The 14,462-nt window shown below is 52.9% G+C and overlaps 1 protein-coding gene across 1 annotated transcript in view; it reads left to right on the top strand.

Moving 5' to 3' along the window:
• Positions 1–14,462, top strand: part of RGS3 (regulator of G protein signaling 3) — a 69,838-nt gene that overhangs the window by 36,276 nt on the left and 19,100 nt on the right. The window contains 1 exon segment of the mRNA XM_056352299.1: positions 7,290–7,412. Within this exon segment, the coding sequence (XP_056208274.1) occupies positions 7,290–7,412 (123 nt within the window).

Genomic DNA, 14,462 nt, shown 5'->3' with positions numbered 1-14,462 from the left:
ACTTGGGAAGCCAGGCTCTTGCTTAATTGCAGTCAGTCATCATTGACAGGGTTGAAAACAACAAATCATGCCTGATAAAGCTTGCATATGACTTGAAATTTGGGGAAGTAGGAGATGATAAGTGGATAGTTCAGTGATAAAGCAGGGGGGGTTAGTTGTTAAGGTGGGTGAAAGCTGATGAATGTGCTTTTATGTGATCGTGGGGAAAAGAGGACTGTACACACAGATTTGTGAGGGTCAGAAGTGACTGAGAAAGGCTTGTTGGAGGAGGGATAATCTGCAGCTGTGAGCTCCTGTGGCAGAAAAACAGCATCAGTAATGATAAAAGTTTGGGATTCAGTCAACTTTGCGTTCCTCTGTTCTCTGACCCCAAAGTGATAGCCAGAAGACTTGCATTTCGAATTGGTTTCCAACCAAAATGGGATGGTTTTGGCAGGGGGCTAAAGCGAAGGAAGTTGTTCCCCTTTTCCTTTTTCCCAGTATTAAGGAGGATCTGGTGTCCCGGGTTGGGCTCTGCTGTTGTGGTGTACCCCCCCATCCCAGTTGCTCTGCTCCTTGGCGGGGCTTCAGCAGCCTGCAAGATGTCTTGATCCTTCCTTTTCAAATGCTCCATCTATACTTTTGGTGCTTAAATATGAGAAAATACCCACCAAATGCAATGACCAAAAAAGGCCGGTTTAGAGACACAAGCTCAGAAAACCTCAAAACTGTGACGAGACCTGGAGCCGAGAGCTGTGCCCAGCTCTGACCCCCAGGTAGTGCTGGCCTAAAGCCATGGTTTGCGAGCCCCTGACACAACTCGCTGCAGGAAGGGTTTAACCGCAGCCACCTTACAGAAAAGATTAGCGATTTAGGAGTCCCTCAGCCTCGCTGGAACAAAAAATCCTGAATTCTGCGCTGTGACGGTCACTCTGCAGATGCCAGAGTACTGCAGGGTGGGAGTATAGCTGGGGTTTAACTTCCTGGTAGGAGAAAATCAAGCATCAGCTGGCGCTGGGTGATGCATGCAGGATGGGAGAAGGTAAAAGAGATGAGTATTTGTCTGTGAAGTGGACTATGTGCTCTGCTGAAATTGTATCTCAATTTCCTCTAATTGGTAATAGGAAAAGAGATTATATTTATGAGATTTGTGGGCTGTTATTTGTCAGATGGGCTTGTTGTACTGCAGTAAGGTGGAAGATCCTCTGGGCTGTGGTGGAGCAGGCACTGCAGACAGCCTAGAAGTGCTGGGACTAAGGACTTCAAGTAGAGCAAATCTAGATGCACTCCTTGCTGCCTTGCTCTCTCCAGTTTTATTCCATGAATCTGAAGCACACTGAGAGAATGTGAAGTGTGTTCCTTTGCCTTTCTCTTCCTGTTCCCAGTCCTACTCAGCCTAAGGGGGGACTCCCTCTCCTCCAGCCGCTCTGCTGGTGATGGTCAGGAGATGTTACCAGATGAGAAATCCTTTCCTGCTCTCTGACATTTCCTTTGTTTCCTCTGTGTCTCGCAAGCAGTGGCTCATTTCTGGGGTGCTGGAGAGGTTCACCAAGCGAGGCTGTCTCCTGTGCTGCAGTGCACCAGCATACATCAGCTTGAGTGACCCAGCTCACATGAAAGCCGGGCGCTCAATCTGCACATGCTCAATCCCTCTGCCAAGTCATGCATACAGCAACAGCTAAATTCCTTCCTGAACAGAGGTTTCCATTAACCTCCATCCAAAGGATGGCAGGTCCCAGCCTGTGAGTTTCTCCATGTGTGACGCCTGAACAGCAGGCGCAGCGAGACAACATTAGACCAAGACAGCCAACATTTTGAAAAGTGCTTCTGAAGGATGTTGTGATGTGAACCTGTGGGCAGATTATCCCAAATTCCTGAAATGCAGCCCTACTCGGCATCCCCATGACATGCCCCAAATTTCAGCTGCAACTGAAACATTCTTCTGGTTCAAGCCAGCGCTCTCCTGCAGCCAGAGCATGCAAAGCAATGGCTCTGGACCTGGCCGCCAGGCTGCTGCTCTGTGCAGACAGACCCCTGGGCTCTGTCTCCTCTGCCAGCATGTATTTACCCAGGTTAGATGATGTGGAACGACACCAGTAGCAGAAGCCCCTGCTTGGTATAACCCATGGCCTGGTGACAGGGCAGCAGCTCCTGGGTGGTGACAGCTCCCAGTTCAGGTCTCTTTGGGCAGAGCAGGGAGTGCTCGTGTCCTGGTTGGAGAAAGATAAACAGGGGCACTCTGCTTCCCTGGTTTTGTGAATCTTTACACAATTCAACCTGAATCTGAGTTTTGAGATGACCATGGAATGTGCTTTTTGGAGCAGAAGTTCCTAATTTTTTCCCCCCGGCTTTAATTCTGTGATCACATTTCCCAGATGTTGGCAGATAGAAGAGCTGACATGCAGTTACAGTACTGGAGAGATTTTAAAAGGTCCAGGAGCCAGCCGGTGTTTTTGGAGAGGAACTGCTGTTCCCTGGGGTTGGTTGCACAGGCTAGAGCTTGCCCTCTTTGGGGCTGTGCTGGGGGAAGAGGGATGGATAATATTGGGGCCCTGTTTGCAGCAGGTGGATAAGCTTGGTGTTACTGTTGCTGGGGCTGCTCAGCTCTGAGATCTCTTGGCTGAGAGGAAAGGGCGTTTGCAGAACGGGAAGGTGGTGGACCTGATGTCTGCTTGCCAGAGCGGTGTTTGCACCGGGAGCTCTGTGCCTGGCTAGTCTCAGGGCTGGGGATTCCTGTAAAGGCTGTTTTCTGATGAGCCACTTAAGGACAACCTGCTGGCCTGCAAAATCAAACCAAGCCCTGTGTCCTTTCTGGCTGCTCCAAAGTGGGTGGAAAAGGCTCTTCTGGCTGGCTTTTCCTCCTGGAGGCTTAGCATCCTTCAGGCTGTGCCACGATGCAGTCCTCTTGTGGCATCACTTTTCCATTTTTTCACTCCTTAGCAGCAGCTTCTGAGTGCAACAGGTTCTGATGGGCCTGGGGTGAGTTGGAGCACCACGAAGCAGCAGGTCCACTTTGCTGTCTTGGTGCCTCTCCTGATCCATAGGTGTCTGCAGGACATGAAAACCCATTTCCTAAGAGCCAGCCCTTGGTGTCACAAGGAAGGATGGGCACATCTATCTTTTACTTTCATCTGTAGAGCCTCTCTGGCCCAAAACCAAGCCACACAGCAACGAGCCCTGCTTTTCTGCAGAGACAGCTGGGCCCTGCAAACAGCAGCTCCATGCACATCATCTGCTTAAGCACCTATGAGATCCTGTCACCTTTTGGTCATCCCAGCTTTCAATAGGGCCTCTGCTGTTGCTGCCAGCATTTGTTTTTTGGGCACCACCAGTGTGTCTGGCAGTCCAAAAAGCACAGGAAGAGACATGGTCCCCTGCACCCCCCCTTCCCCACACAGCTTAGCACGGCAGCAAACTGAACTTTCTCATCAGACCTAGCTCTGTGGGTCATCAAATAACCAGCCAGCAGTTGCCCGTGTTTTTTGCACAGGATATTCCCAGGGCTTGCTGTTTCGCCGGTGGAAGGTTTGCTCTGCGATTTAAAGCTATTGTAGTCTGGAGCCTGTTTCCGAGGTACTTCCCCTCTGGGATCTCTGCTGGGTTTGGCTACGGACCAACGCTCTGAACGTTCGAGGCCAGGGGCTGGGCAGAGCTGAGCTGGGCTGCGAGCCCTGTCCCTGAACCACTTTGCCATAAACCCTGAAGAGGAGCGGAGCCTGGGGAAAGAAGAAGTGTGTTCCCCTGATCTGTGGGGGAAAACGTCCACCCAAGGACCTGACCAGCCTCTATCTGCTAGCACAGCTGCGGGAGGCAGCAATGAGAACAGCCCCAGGCTGGGCTGGTCCCTGAGTTCAAGGCACTGGAGGTGTCAGGCTGAGTCTGGCTCGTTGTTCTTGCATCTTCGCTTTGCAGTGTCACATAGAGCCACCCTTGTGTGCCAGGTGCTGTTGTGCTGGGTCCTGCGTGGAGGGGCATGTCTTGGTGCGTAGGGTCTGGGGGTGTTCTCTGGGAGGTCATCAGCTGATCTACGGGCTACAGAGCCAACAGTTCCTTTTTGGCTGGTGTCTGCTGGGCTGACCAGGAGCTCTGCTTGGCCAGACCCCTTGCCTGTCATCTCCCCATGCTCCTGGATGCAGTGGGGCTGGGTCTCAGCTTAGGGGAGCATCTGCAGGGGTGAGCTTTTCCCATGGAGCAGAAGAAACCTCTTCCTGTGATAATCCCTGGCTGTAACAGGGCCCATTTGGGGCTTGTGTTGGCTAGTCTGGGTCCTCCTCTGTGATACATGCTCTGCATTTCTCTCTTACTCTCCCACGGGCAGCAGTGGCCTGGGGTCCTGGTGCTGGTGCAGGGGCCGGTGCTGCCCTGGAGCCATGGGCTCACGGGTGGCTCCCGTGCCAGCCAGCACACAACACCTGCAATAACATGTTTTTCAAAAATGCTGGGGTGCAGGCAGTCAGAAAGCAACTGGCAGCCACTTCAGTCGCTCGCTTTATCTGGTCGCAAACGCCCCCTTCACGCCATCTGCATCCTCCTTTCCCAGCACTGTGAGATTAAACCCTGTTTTCTCTTTGTAAATATTGGCAGGCAAAGCGGCAGCCTCCCTGAATGAAAACAATAGCGGGGAGGCCGGTTCCCAGAGCGAGCCCTGGGCCAGGCGGCGTGCGCAGGGCATGGCTGAGCCCCGATGGTGGCCGACCTCCTTGCCCTGGCCTCCCCGGTGCATGGGAGTGCTGAGCTGGGCAGCTCGGCCCCCCGGCAGGGGCTGGGCTCCGGGGACACGTGCCGCTGGTAGAGCTTTGTCCTATATAACCATCGGTCCTTCACGTGTCTGCCCTCCGTCTGGCTGGATCCCAAAGGACTTTGCAAGCAGGAGCCTGTGCTTTAGAGGCAGCTGGGGGTGCTCAGCCCCTGCGGGTTGGGCTGCCTCTTTCCCCGACACAGTTGAACATTACTGGGGGGAGCAGGTTGATGGAAGAGGGAGAAACAGAGCCTTTCCCTTGGGAAATGTGCATTGGAGAGGTTAAATATCACTTTGAAGGAATAAAGTGCTGCAGTCTCGCTGCTGTGGCACAGAAATGATAGTAAAATACGTACAGATTGGATAAATACAATTTGGCAGTTAGTGTCCCCCCTCTGCCTTGCCCACAATATCCAGGACATGCATCGGGGCTGTTGAATTTCTCCTCTGACTTTTGGACCAGAGGGCAATCTCCTTTCCTGGCTTTAATATTCCCAGGTGGCTGGGGCTGGGGAGTCTTTCCAGCTCGCTGAGGCTGAGCGGGAGGGAGAGGGACACGTTGCTCTCAGGAGCCAGTGTGGGCTGAGCATCACTCTATGCTAAATTCAATCAAAGAGATGGGGACTGTAATTGAATCAGCAAGGGGCTGCAGAGCAGGGGTAGGTGAGCGGTGCATCCATCACAAGCAAGGGATATGAGATGTCCTTGGAACTGCTTTAAGCCTCGTGCTGGAGGAATTGCAGAAGCTCGGTAGGGACGGGAGTGTGCAGTATTTGCAGCATCAATGTGGGCGCTGGACTCCTTGCAGCTGCGCTAATGTCTTTTAGGCTTTGCTGAGTCCTTGCCGTCATTCACTTCTGGCCCCAAGTGCAGGGCAGGGAAATGCCAGTCTGGATTTCCAGCTCAGTGGATTGGTACCCGTCCTCTCCTCTGAACGCAGGAACGATTAGGTACTTTCCTAGGGACTGGTGGATATCACAGAAGTACAGCCTAGTGATCTGCTAGCATGGGACTGGGAAAGATTGAGACGTCTGGGATGGGAAAGAGCACTGGGATGCTCAGAGCATCACTGCAACTCAGGATCTGGGGGACAAGGGGGAGCCTCACCCCCTTTGTGTCCCTGAATCACAAACCTCTATTCCATTTTGGTAGTGCTCAGTAAGCCCGAGCATGTATTTTCGATGTTTAAGCCTGTTTCTGTTGTAAGAATAAATATGTGGTGATGTCCAGACATAAGAAAGATCAAATCTTCTCTTTCCTATAAGTCTTCTTGGAGGGGCAAAGGACTGACCTAGAGATCTCTGTTTTCTAGAGGTGAAGTGGGAGATTGGTTTATTTACTGCTTTAGTAGGGATTTTGGATTAAACGTGAATGAATTAGCATCGAATGAAAACAGTGTTTAAATGGTGTGACTAAAAAGCTTTTCCTTTTCTGGTTGTGTTGTGTCTCTGGAGTCACAAAGCTGCAAGTTCCTTAGTTCTTTCTGACCTTTCTGGGAAAAACAGGCTGTTGGAGACCTGCCCTTCTGGAAGGAAATCCTAGGGGGAAATGAAAGACCTTTTTTATGCCCTTTAGTGGAAGGCTCTTTTTTCTTTCTTTACGGTTCTGTCCTAAAGTTCTGGGGTTTTTTTCTTTCTTTCTTTTTTTTTTTTTTTTTTCTTCCCCTTTTCATATCTGGCCTCAGAAGGAGATAATCCAGCCATGGGCGTTTCTGGACCCTTTTTAAAGTGAAACCTGCAAAACTCCAGTGGGCAGCAAATGTTACTGATACTTAATTTTTAGCACAAGAGATTTAAACTGCATTTAAGGGCTGGGAGACACTTGCTGAGTGAAATCAGTTAGAAGGTTTCTTAAATAAGTGGGATTTGGCCCGAAGAAAATGTGTCCAAAAGAAACAGGTCCATATCAAAAAGGGTGTGTGCAGGGAAGAGGCTAGGGTGCGAGGGGAGGTGGGCTCAGGTGGGATGAATGCCCATCATTTCTCTTAATTCCTTTCTCACTGCACATTGCTCACAGACAGTGCATGACTGGAGCTGGAGCATCATCCTCAAAACAACCCCTGAGGTATGCTCTAAGTAAGGAGCAGAGCAGGCGAGGCTGCTCTGGGGCTTCTCCTGGAGTCTGTCTTCCTCCCAGCCCCGCCCAGCCTAAAGGTGCTTGTTTTCATCAGTTCATGCTACGGCGCCTCATTGATGTTTGCATACAGCAAAGCTCAATTTCCACTCTCTAAATTAGCTTGACAGACACGTTTCCACTGTGGTGGCACAGGGTGCGGAATTGCTGGTGCTCTGCCCGTGCCTTACCACTCTGCTCCTGCTTATTAAAGCAAAAGTCTGCTGCTCTGCACCATAGCAGCCTTTAACCCTCTCTCTGGAGGAGATGCCACTGTCAAGCTGATTTCCCATCTATTTTGCTTTCTCGTGCCCAGAGCTCAGGTCACCAGTGCGAGCTCTCCTGTTTTATATATATATATACTACACAGCTTGTTGGAAGCAAGTAGTTTGCAAACAAAGCCAGGGCCTGCGACACACAGCTAATGACCTTCTCTCTGCCTGTGTTTCCTTTACGTCAGAAGTCGGAGTGCTTATTAAGTTTGGAGGCTTACTCCCAGGAGCAGAAGAAGAGGATCTGCTGGTGTCTGGCTGAGAACATCACCAAGCAGCAACATCCGGCATCAGCTCCTACAGAGAACAAGGTAAGAGACCCATGCGGGAGCTCAAAAACCCTTCTCTGAGCATTGCGGGGCTCTGCCTGTGGTGGGGATTTTGCTCCAGTGACACTCCTGCCAGGCGAGCTGCTCTGGAGGCTGGTTTTTTGTGAGGTGAGGAGCAAGTTTGCATTCAGGCATTGCTGCATCCGAAGCTTCCTGCCCTGCTCGGGGAAACAATTACTGCATTTGCATCCACTGACTCGAGTGGAGGCAGACTCTGAGTCTGACACCTCCCAGCATCTGTATTTGGACAGCTGAGGCCATGCAACTCCTGCCTCAAGAGCTCGGTGCTAGGGCAGGACTGAATGCGGAGGGAGAGGTTCAGGCCATGATCTCTGGGTCCTGATTAAAGGGCTGAGGTCATGGGAGTAGCGGTGTAGAGATTTGCCCCTTCTGTGCACTCAGATGGGCTCAAGCATTTGATCTGGACCCCGCAGATGGCCTCAAAGCACAGAAAGGTCATTTGATGAGTGTTGTTTTTCATACCTAGCAAGGCAGCACCAGCACTTTTCCCACACTGAAGAACTTCAGCCTGGCCTGACAGCATTGTCTTAGCAGCATTGGCAAGAGAGATGTGTGTGGAGCGGGTTTGAAGCACTGTCGGGCATGCCTGACCTGCGGGGATGCAGTTAACACCTCCTGCCTGCCTTTGGGGCTGGGGCTGCCACACCATGGAGTTGTCTGGGACAGTGGCAATTTCTGCTGGAGTCGTCTCATCCCCTGTGGATTGGGTTTGGACCGTCAGTGGGTGACCTGCTGCTCAGGAGAAGAGAAACGCACTGTGCTGAGTGTTTAAAGAGCTTTAAGTGAGGCAGACAGGGATCTCGAGGGTAAAACCACCTGGATAACTCCCCTTGCTGGTGTGTGGTGGTGGAGCGGCTCCTGCCCCATGTCAACATGTGGATACAGCTTTGGTGTGTGGTCCAGTCTGGCTTAAAGGCAGGTGACACTCTCACTGAATGTGCAGGCAAAACCAGGAGCAGGTGACTACGCTGCTGCCTGGATCTGGAGGCAGAGTGACGTGGCTTTTGCTCTGCAGCGTCCCAAACTGGGTCAGCACAAACATCTCCACAGGAGACACAGCCTCCAGATTCCTTTTCCTGCACGTTTCAGATGTACTAAAATAGCAACAACATACAAAGCCTGAGAACCTAGTTACCAACCAAACCGCTAGAAATGCAAATAGCCCAGGGCAGCTAATTCAAAGAGGTGACAAGGCTCTTGTTGTCCTGTGGTACGTCTTGCTGGCATGACCCAGTGCCTGGGCAGGGGGTCCCAGGCAGCTTGGCATGGGGGCGATGCGCATGATGGTTCTGCTGCTGGGGGCTTGGCATGGCTCTGCTCTTGGCTGGCTGCCACCCAGCCACGGGCTGGGGGATCCTCTGGGGTGAAGCTGTGCAGGAACATGTTCAAATGTGGGCATCTCAAATAGATCCTCAAAGCGGGGATCTTGGCGGCTCTCCATCATGACACGTGCTCTGGGACTTTGGGTGATATTGCTGTTTGCCCTCCCCGCCCCAGACTCTGTGTTCACGGCAAGGTGTGGGATTTTGGCATTCTGCTAGACGTAGAAGTCCTGTGGCTCAAAGCAAAGCCCTGGAGAGTGTCTGCTCCCCATGTTATGGAAGGAGCCTGGCTATGAGTAGGTGAAAAAATACTCTAGCAGACAACACAAACCTTTCTAAGGCTTTTCTGTGCCTCAGGAGCCCAGAGGGTGCTCCTTGGGTGCAGTGGAGTGACAGCACGGGTCCTCCAGGGTTTGTGACTAGGGTGTTTTGTCTTGGCTTGCCAAAGCTGATGGAAATCTCACTGGTGGGATATGGGGCCAGGAGGGAGAAAAGGAGCATGAGAGCAGCCACCAGGCAACTAATTTAGTTTGTAGCACCATTTCCTATCCCAGCAAGGTATAAAATGACCAGGATGCAATTTTAAAGCAAACGTGATTCTGAAATGCAAGAAGGAACAGCGTAGGGAAGGGAGAGCAGCCAGGTGTGAGGCTGCAGCTCCAGAGCGGACAGGTGAGGATGCAAGCTCAGAGCAGAGTGGGCAGCTGCACCAGTGAGGCCAGGCTGGAGACAGAAGCCTGACATGGGTGAGCTGCAGCTGGGGCTGCTATAACCAGTCTGCACGGCAGCTGGTTAGTCAGGGCAGATGTCTCTGGGGATGCCAGTGCAGCAGGGGGCAGGAGCTGGGAAAATCAGTTGCTTTTTGGAAGGGAGAAGTGATCCATTAGCTTTGCTTGTTGCTTACAAGTCATTTGATGCTAGGGCTATTTAAGGAAACAGAACAGTGTCTGTGCTCTCTGCACAGGCAAATGAAGCTGAAAAGACCAGCCTTGGCATGGTTAATTTCAGCTCCAAGCAGGAACCTGATTTGCAAAGCCTTTAAAACTGCTCCAGCTTGGCAAGTGGCAGCACATCTCTCTTCGGCCAGAGCCCAGCTGAGGGTATCTGGCTTTGCTGTGTGACAGGAGCGAAGGGCCAGCACAGCCTCAGTGCCAGGCAGAGATGCACCATGTGCCAGCTGTGCACTGGAGCTGCAAAAAGGGACACTGTCTGAGCAGCAGGCAGCTCCTCAGCAGCCTCTGTGGCTGCCGTGCCAGAGTGTGAGCTGGGAACAGCTCTCCCTGCAACATGTTAATACTGCTGTTAATGCTGTCCCTCAGTCCTTCCCCGAACAGACAGATGCAGTGGGGCAGAGGATCCCCAGAAGGATGGGTGCATCTGGAGAGGAGGGGCTGGACTGGCCAAACTGATGGAGAAAAGTTGTGTGGTGCCAACTTTTTGGAGCTGTGGGAAATCAGACAAATTTTGGGGTGGTACCTCTTGTTTTTCAAGGTCCCCTGAGCCATCCCCAGGCAGGGCAGCACTAAGGGCAGGAGTGTCCTTCTGGCTCAGGGACATGGCTCTGCAGAGCTGCCACTGCCTCCAGCAACGTTTCCTGGGAGGATGGTGTCAAGCCTGGAGGATGCACGCTCTCTGGGGCCCATGTTGTCACACTGCTGCTTTCAGAGCAGCTGGTTTTAGAGCAAAGCTGCTAGTTTCTGGGACAGACAAGTATATGGTACATGCTGCATCCACTTCTGGAGATGAAGGGAGAGATATCCATGAAGGATACAGCTGTGATGGTCCAGCCATGCTCCCAATGAGCTTTTCCTGACAGAGTCGGTGCAGGAGGAGCTCTGGGAATAACTGTGGCTGGCGGTGTGGTCCAGCTTGCTTGACATGATGGAAGTGGGGCTCCAGTGGCTTTTCTGCTGCCACTATAAGACCTGGCTGAACTTCACTAAGTGATGAACCTGTCCTGCCAGCTGCAGCAGGTCTCAGGGGTTGTTCTGTGGATATTTCCTCCCTCTGCAGAACCTTCCCCACTCTTGTCCTCAGGTTTGGGTCTGCCTTGAGAGGCTGTTCCCTGCCCCTTGGCTGTACTGAGCAAGGATCTGTAAAACACATCACCAGGGTGACCCAGCTCGGTGACAAACATCGCTAAATGGGGAGGCGTGGAGCCTGGAGGTGGGCTGGGGCTGGTGAGGAATCACAGCAGCGGCAATGTGATTATAGTGAGAGCAGCTTTATGAATTAATCGGGTTAGTGAGGCTGCCTCCTTGGGCCAAGTAATGACCATCTGTGCAGAGCATGGTTTTTAACCTTGCATTGCTGCACTGGTCCTGTTTCTAGCCTGGCCCTGCGATGAATTGCATTAACGCTATTGAAGAGATGGCAAACTGCAGAGCAGGGGCAAGGATGAGGCACCAGGGGCTGGAGCTGCTCCAGCTGGTTTGGCTGCCAAGGAAAAGATTAGTGGCACAACACCCTGCTTGTAACAAACCTGCTATGACCATCTGATTCTCACTGCTTGTTTCTTTGTGTCTTCCACACTCAGAACGGCTGATTACTCTTCCCTCTGACTCCGTGACCTGAGATTACCTCGGAGATGATGGCTGGCTGTATCTGAAAGATGTAGATTATCCTTAAGCTAAATAATTATGGACACTTGGTGGTGTGGACTTTGGGCCATGGGAGTCCAGGATGGGTGCTCCCCTTGTTTCCCAAGGGAGGTGGTGGATCCTCAGCACTTTTCAAAGCCCGGCCACCAGTCTCTCTGCCATGGCTGCTGACGGTGTGAGCAGGCGTGGACTGATCCTGCACCCTGGCCCTTCCTGGCAGCGCTGGCTCCGGTGCTGGGAATGAGCCGCTGGGAGGGACTGGCTGGCCCCTTCCTGGCCGTTCCTCTGGTCAGGAAGGGCAGGGCTGTTTCTCTCACTATTTACAGTGCACTTGACAAGTGCAAGTAAATGTGCTGTCAACAAAAGCAAACAGTGTGTAATCGAGGGATGATTGAAACCAGGGCCGAAGCGGTGGTGCGGGGAGGGCTCTGCGGAGGATCTGCAGGCAGAGGGGCGGCCACACTCCCCCCGGGCACTGGCCTGGGCACCTGCAGTGTGGGGAAGGTTGAGCGTGGGTGATCCCTTTCCTGTCCCATGCCCTGCCTCCTCTTCCTCGCCCTGAGCACCCTGCTGTGCCCCAGGCACCCACCCTGCTGCACACCCGTGTCCCTCTGCAATCACTGTTCCCTGCAGGGCACCTCGCTGCCTTCAGCAACACCCTTTCTCTTTACACTGGGTTGTCTCCTTTGGATGGTGGCGACATACATGCTCGTGCTGGCACAGCCAAGGGGCTGCTGGCATTGGCTGGCTGTGACAAGCACCTTGGGACAAGGTGCTTGTGACGAGGCTGGGGACAAGTGGGGTGGATCTCTGTCTGTCTGACTGGGGTGCTTCACTCAGTGGCAGTGTAGTCAGAGTGTGTTTGACTGTTTGATGGGGAAGGAGGGAAGAAATTTGCTCCTTCTTGCTTTGTTTTAGGTCCAAAGTCCTTCCATTTTGGGCTGGCAACCTGCTGCCCCGTCAGTGCCAGCTCTGCTCCAGAGGGTCCTGCTCACCTGCTGCTGTGGAGCAGACAGGACAGGGCATGGTTAAGGGTGCAGGAAACCTGGACCTCCATCAGAGCCTACTTTTCTTCCATGGTGCCAACACGAGAGGCGGGGCAGGGCTAAGCACATCACACCAGCACCTGGAGGGCCAGCCTGACCCTGGCCACACACCCTCCCAGCGCCTTGCTCGTGCTCTCAGGGTGCTCAAACGGAGGAGAAAATGGTGAGGTTTATTCTGCCCCAATAGGGTTAAAGCATCAGCTGGCAGTATTTATGAGCCAGGTTACAAAAGTAAAGCAAATAAGTGTGTTGTTCCATGCCGGCGAGCACAGTCCAGCTCTTACCCTGGGCTGGAAAAACTTGCTTCTGAGGGCAGCCAAAGGCTGCTTCAGTAATGCTGTGAATTCGGGAGCTGTGGGACTGGAGATGCTGTCCCTTTGGGGATGAGGCTCCTGCTCAGCTCTGTCGGCTTAAATATCTGGAGGAAACTGTCCCTGCCAGAGGTTCCCGTGATATCAGAGTGAATGGGACCTTTGAATCCATGTCGGCGAGCTCAGAGCATGGTGGTATGTGGGTCTCTCCCTGGACGCTCAACGGGCTGAGAAAAGGATAGTGTATTGACTTTAACTCAGCTGGGACAGGAGTTGAAGAGATAGCAGTAGGTGTGAAGCAGGCTGCAAACATAAAAGAAGTTGATACAGTTTGTGCTACCCCAGACTGACCGATCCTGAGCTGTATTCTTGCTGGGTGTGTAGCCCTTTTTCACAGGAACAAGTCCCACATGCAACCAGGGCATCAAAGGCTGTGTGTGTGTATTTTACAGTTCCCTTCAAAGCGTGTCTCAAATGTCCCTTTATAAATTAAAGGACTCTATGCAGTAGCCTGACTGCCAATTCCCTGCGGTGCAGGTGAGCCTGGATGAGTGCTGAGGGGTCCTGGGGCTGATCTTTCACCCTGTCAGTCCCCTCTTGCACATCAGTTGGCTTGCAGTCCTAAGCACAGGGACACAGCACAAAGCCTGGGGAGGCGAGGGTTCGCCTGGCATTTGTGTGGGGCTGGATGGGATGCTGGGTTGGGGTACTGGGCTTTTTAGCATCTCCCCTGGCACTGAGCCCTGGCTCCATCAAGCTCAGTTTCCAGCCCTGCTGGGTCTTGATGCTGGCTCAGGTGGACTGGAGGTGCTGGGGGCTGCCAGCCCTGGAGAGCCGCTCACTTGGCCCCAGTGCTGCTGGCTCCCAGGCTCCCGAGGCACGTGTGTACCGGGAGCGAGCAGGGAGGGACAGTGGAGCAGATGGGCCAGCTGAGAGCCACAGCTCCAGTTTTATTTGTCCATTTGCCTAGCTGAACTCCAAAGCCATTAGGAAAGCAGACCTTTCCCCTCCGGCAAACACTAGCTCCTGTTTCTCAGGCACTGTGTGATGTTCTCCCGGCCACATCCACTGACACAGTGATCTTTCCTGCATCCATCCTGAGCAGAAAGGCACAGTGGGGTAGCAGGGGTGCGAGCAGCCACTGACACTTTTATCACAGCCAGAGACATTTTTAAACCCTTGAAGATGTTTCTTGTGAATCCCAGAAGGGCTGGTAAGAGCAAGCATGCTGACATGAGCAGCGCTGGCAGCCCGGGGGGGTGAGTGGTGTTGAGATCACTTGCACAGGGTGGCCAAAGGCACAGACGAAGTGGTTTAAGCCAGCGCTGCTATGATTTAATGAAGGCGCTGGAAGTGCTTTGGCGCAGCGCTGCCTGCGAAGGGGAGACACTGCCTGTGCCAAGCAGGGCTGGCCCTGTCTGCTTAGCTGGAGCACTCCTCTCCCATGCCCAAATAACTACTGTTTTGGGTACCTGCCGATGCTCTTCCCTTCTGGCGTGGTGGAGGGCTGCGCGCATGTGGTTGGGCAAGACTCTGAAGCCAAGCTCAAGTAATTGATTGCAAAAGTTACTCGAACCCTGATATCTTTGCAAAGCCAAAGGATGTGTTTGAAATGCCGGGGAGCTCTGGGTGGTGGTGCCCAGAGTGGTGTGGGGTTGGGATGGTTTCATCCTGTCCCCGTGGGGTCCCCTGGCCCTCCACGAGGCTTGGCATCCTGCCCTGTAACAAGCAC

The sequence above is a fragment of the Falco biarmicus genome, chromosome 9, assembly GCF_023638135.1.
Source record: "Falco biarmicus isolate bFalBia1 chromosome 9, bFalBia1.pri, whole genome shotgun sequence".
Classification (NCBI taxonomy): Eukaryota; Metazoa; Chordata; class Aves; order Falconiformes; family Falconidae; genus Falco; species Falco biarmicus.
This window is presented reverse-complemented; position numbering and strand designations above follow the sequence as displayed.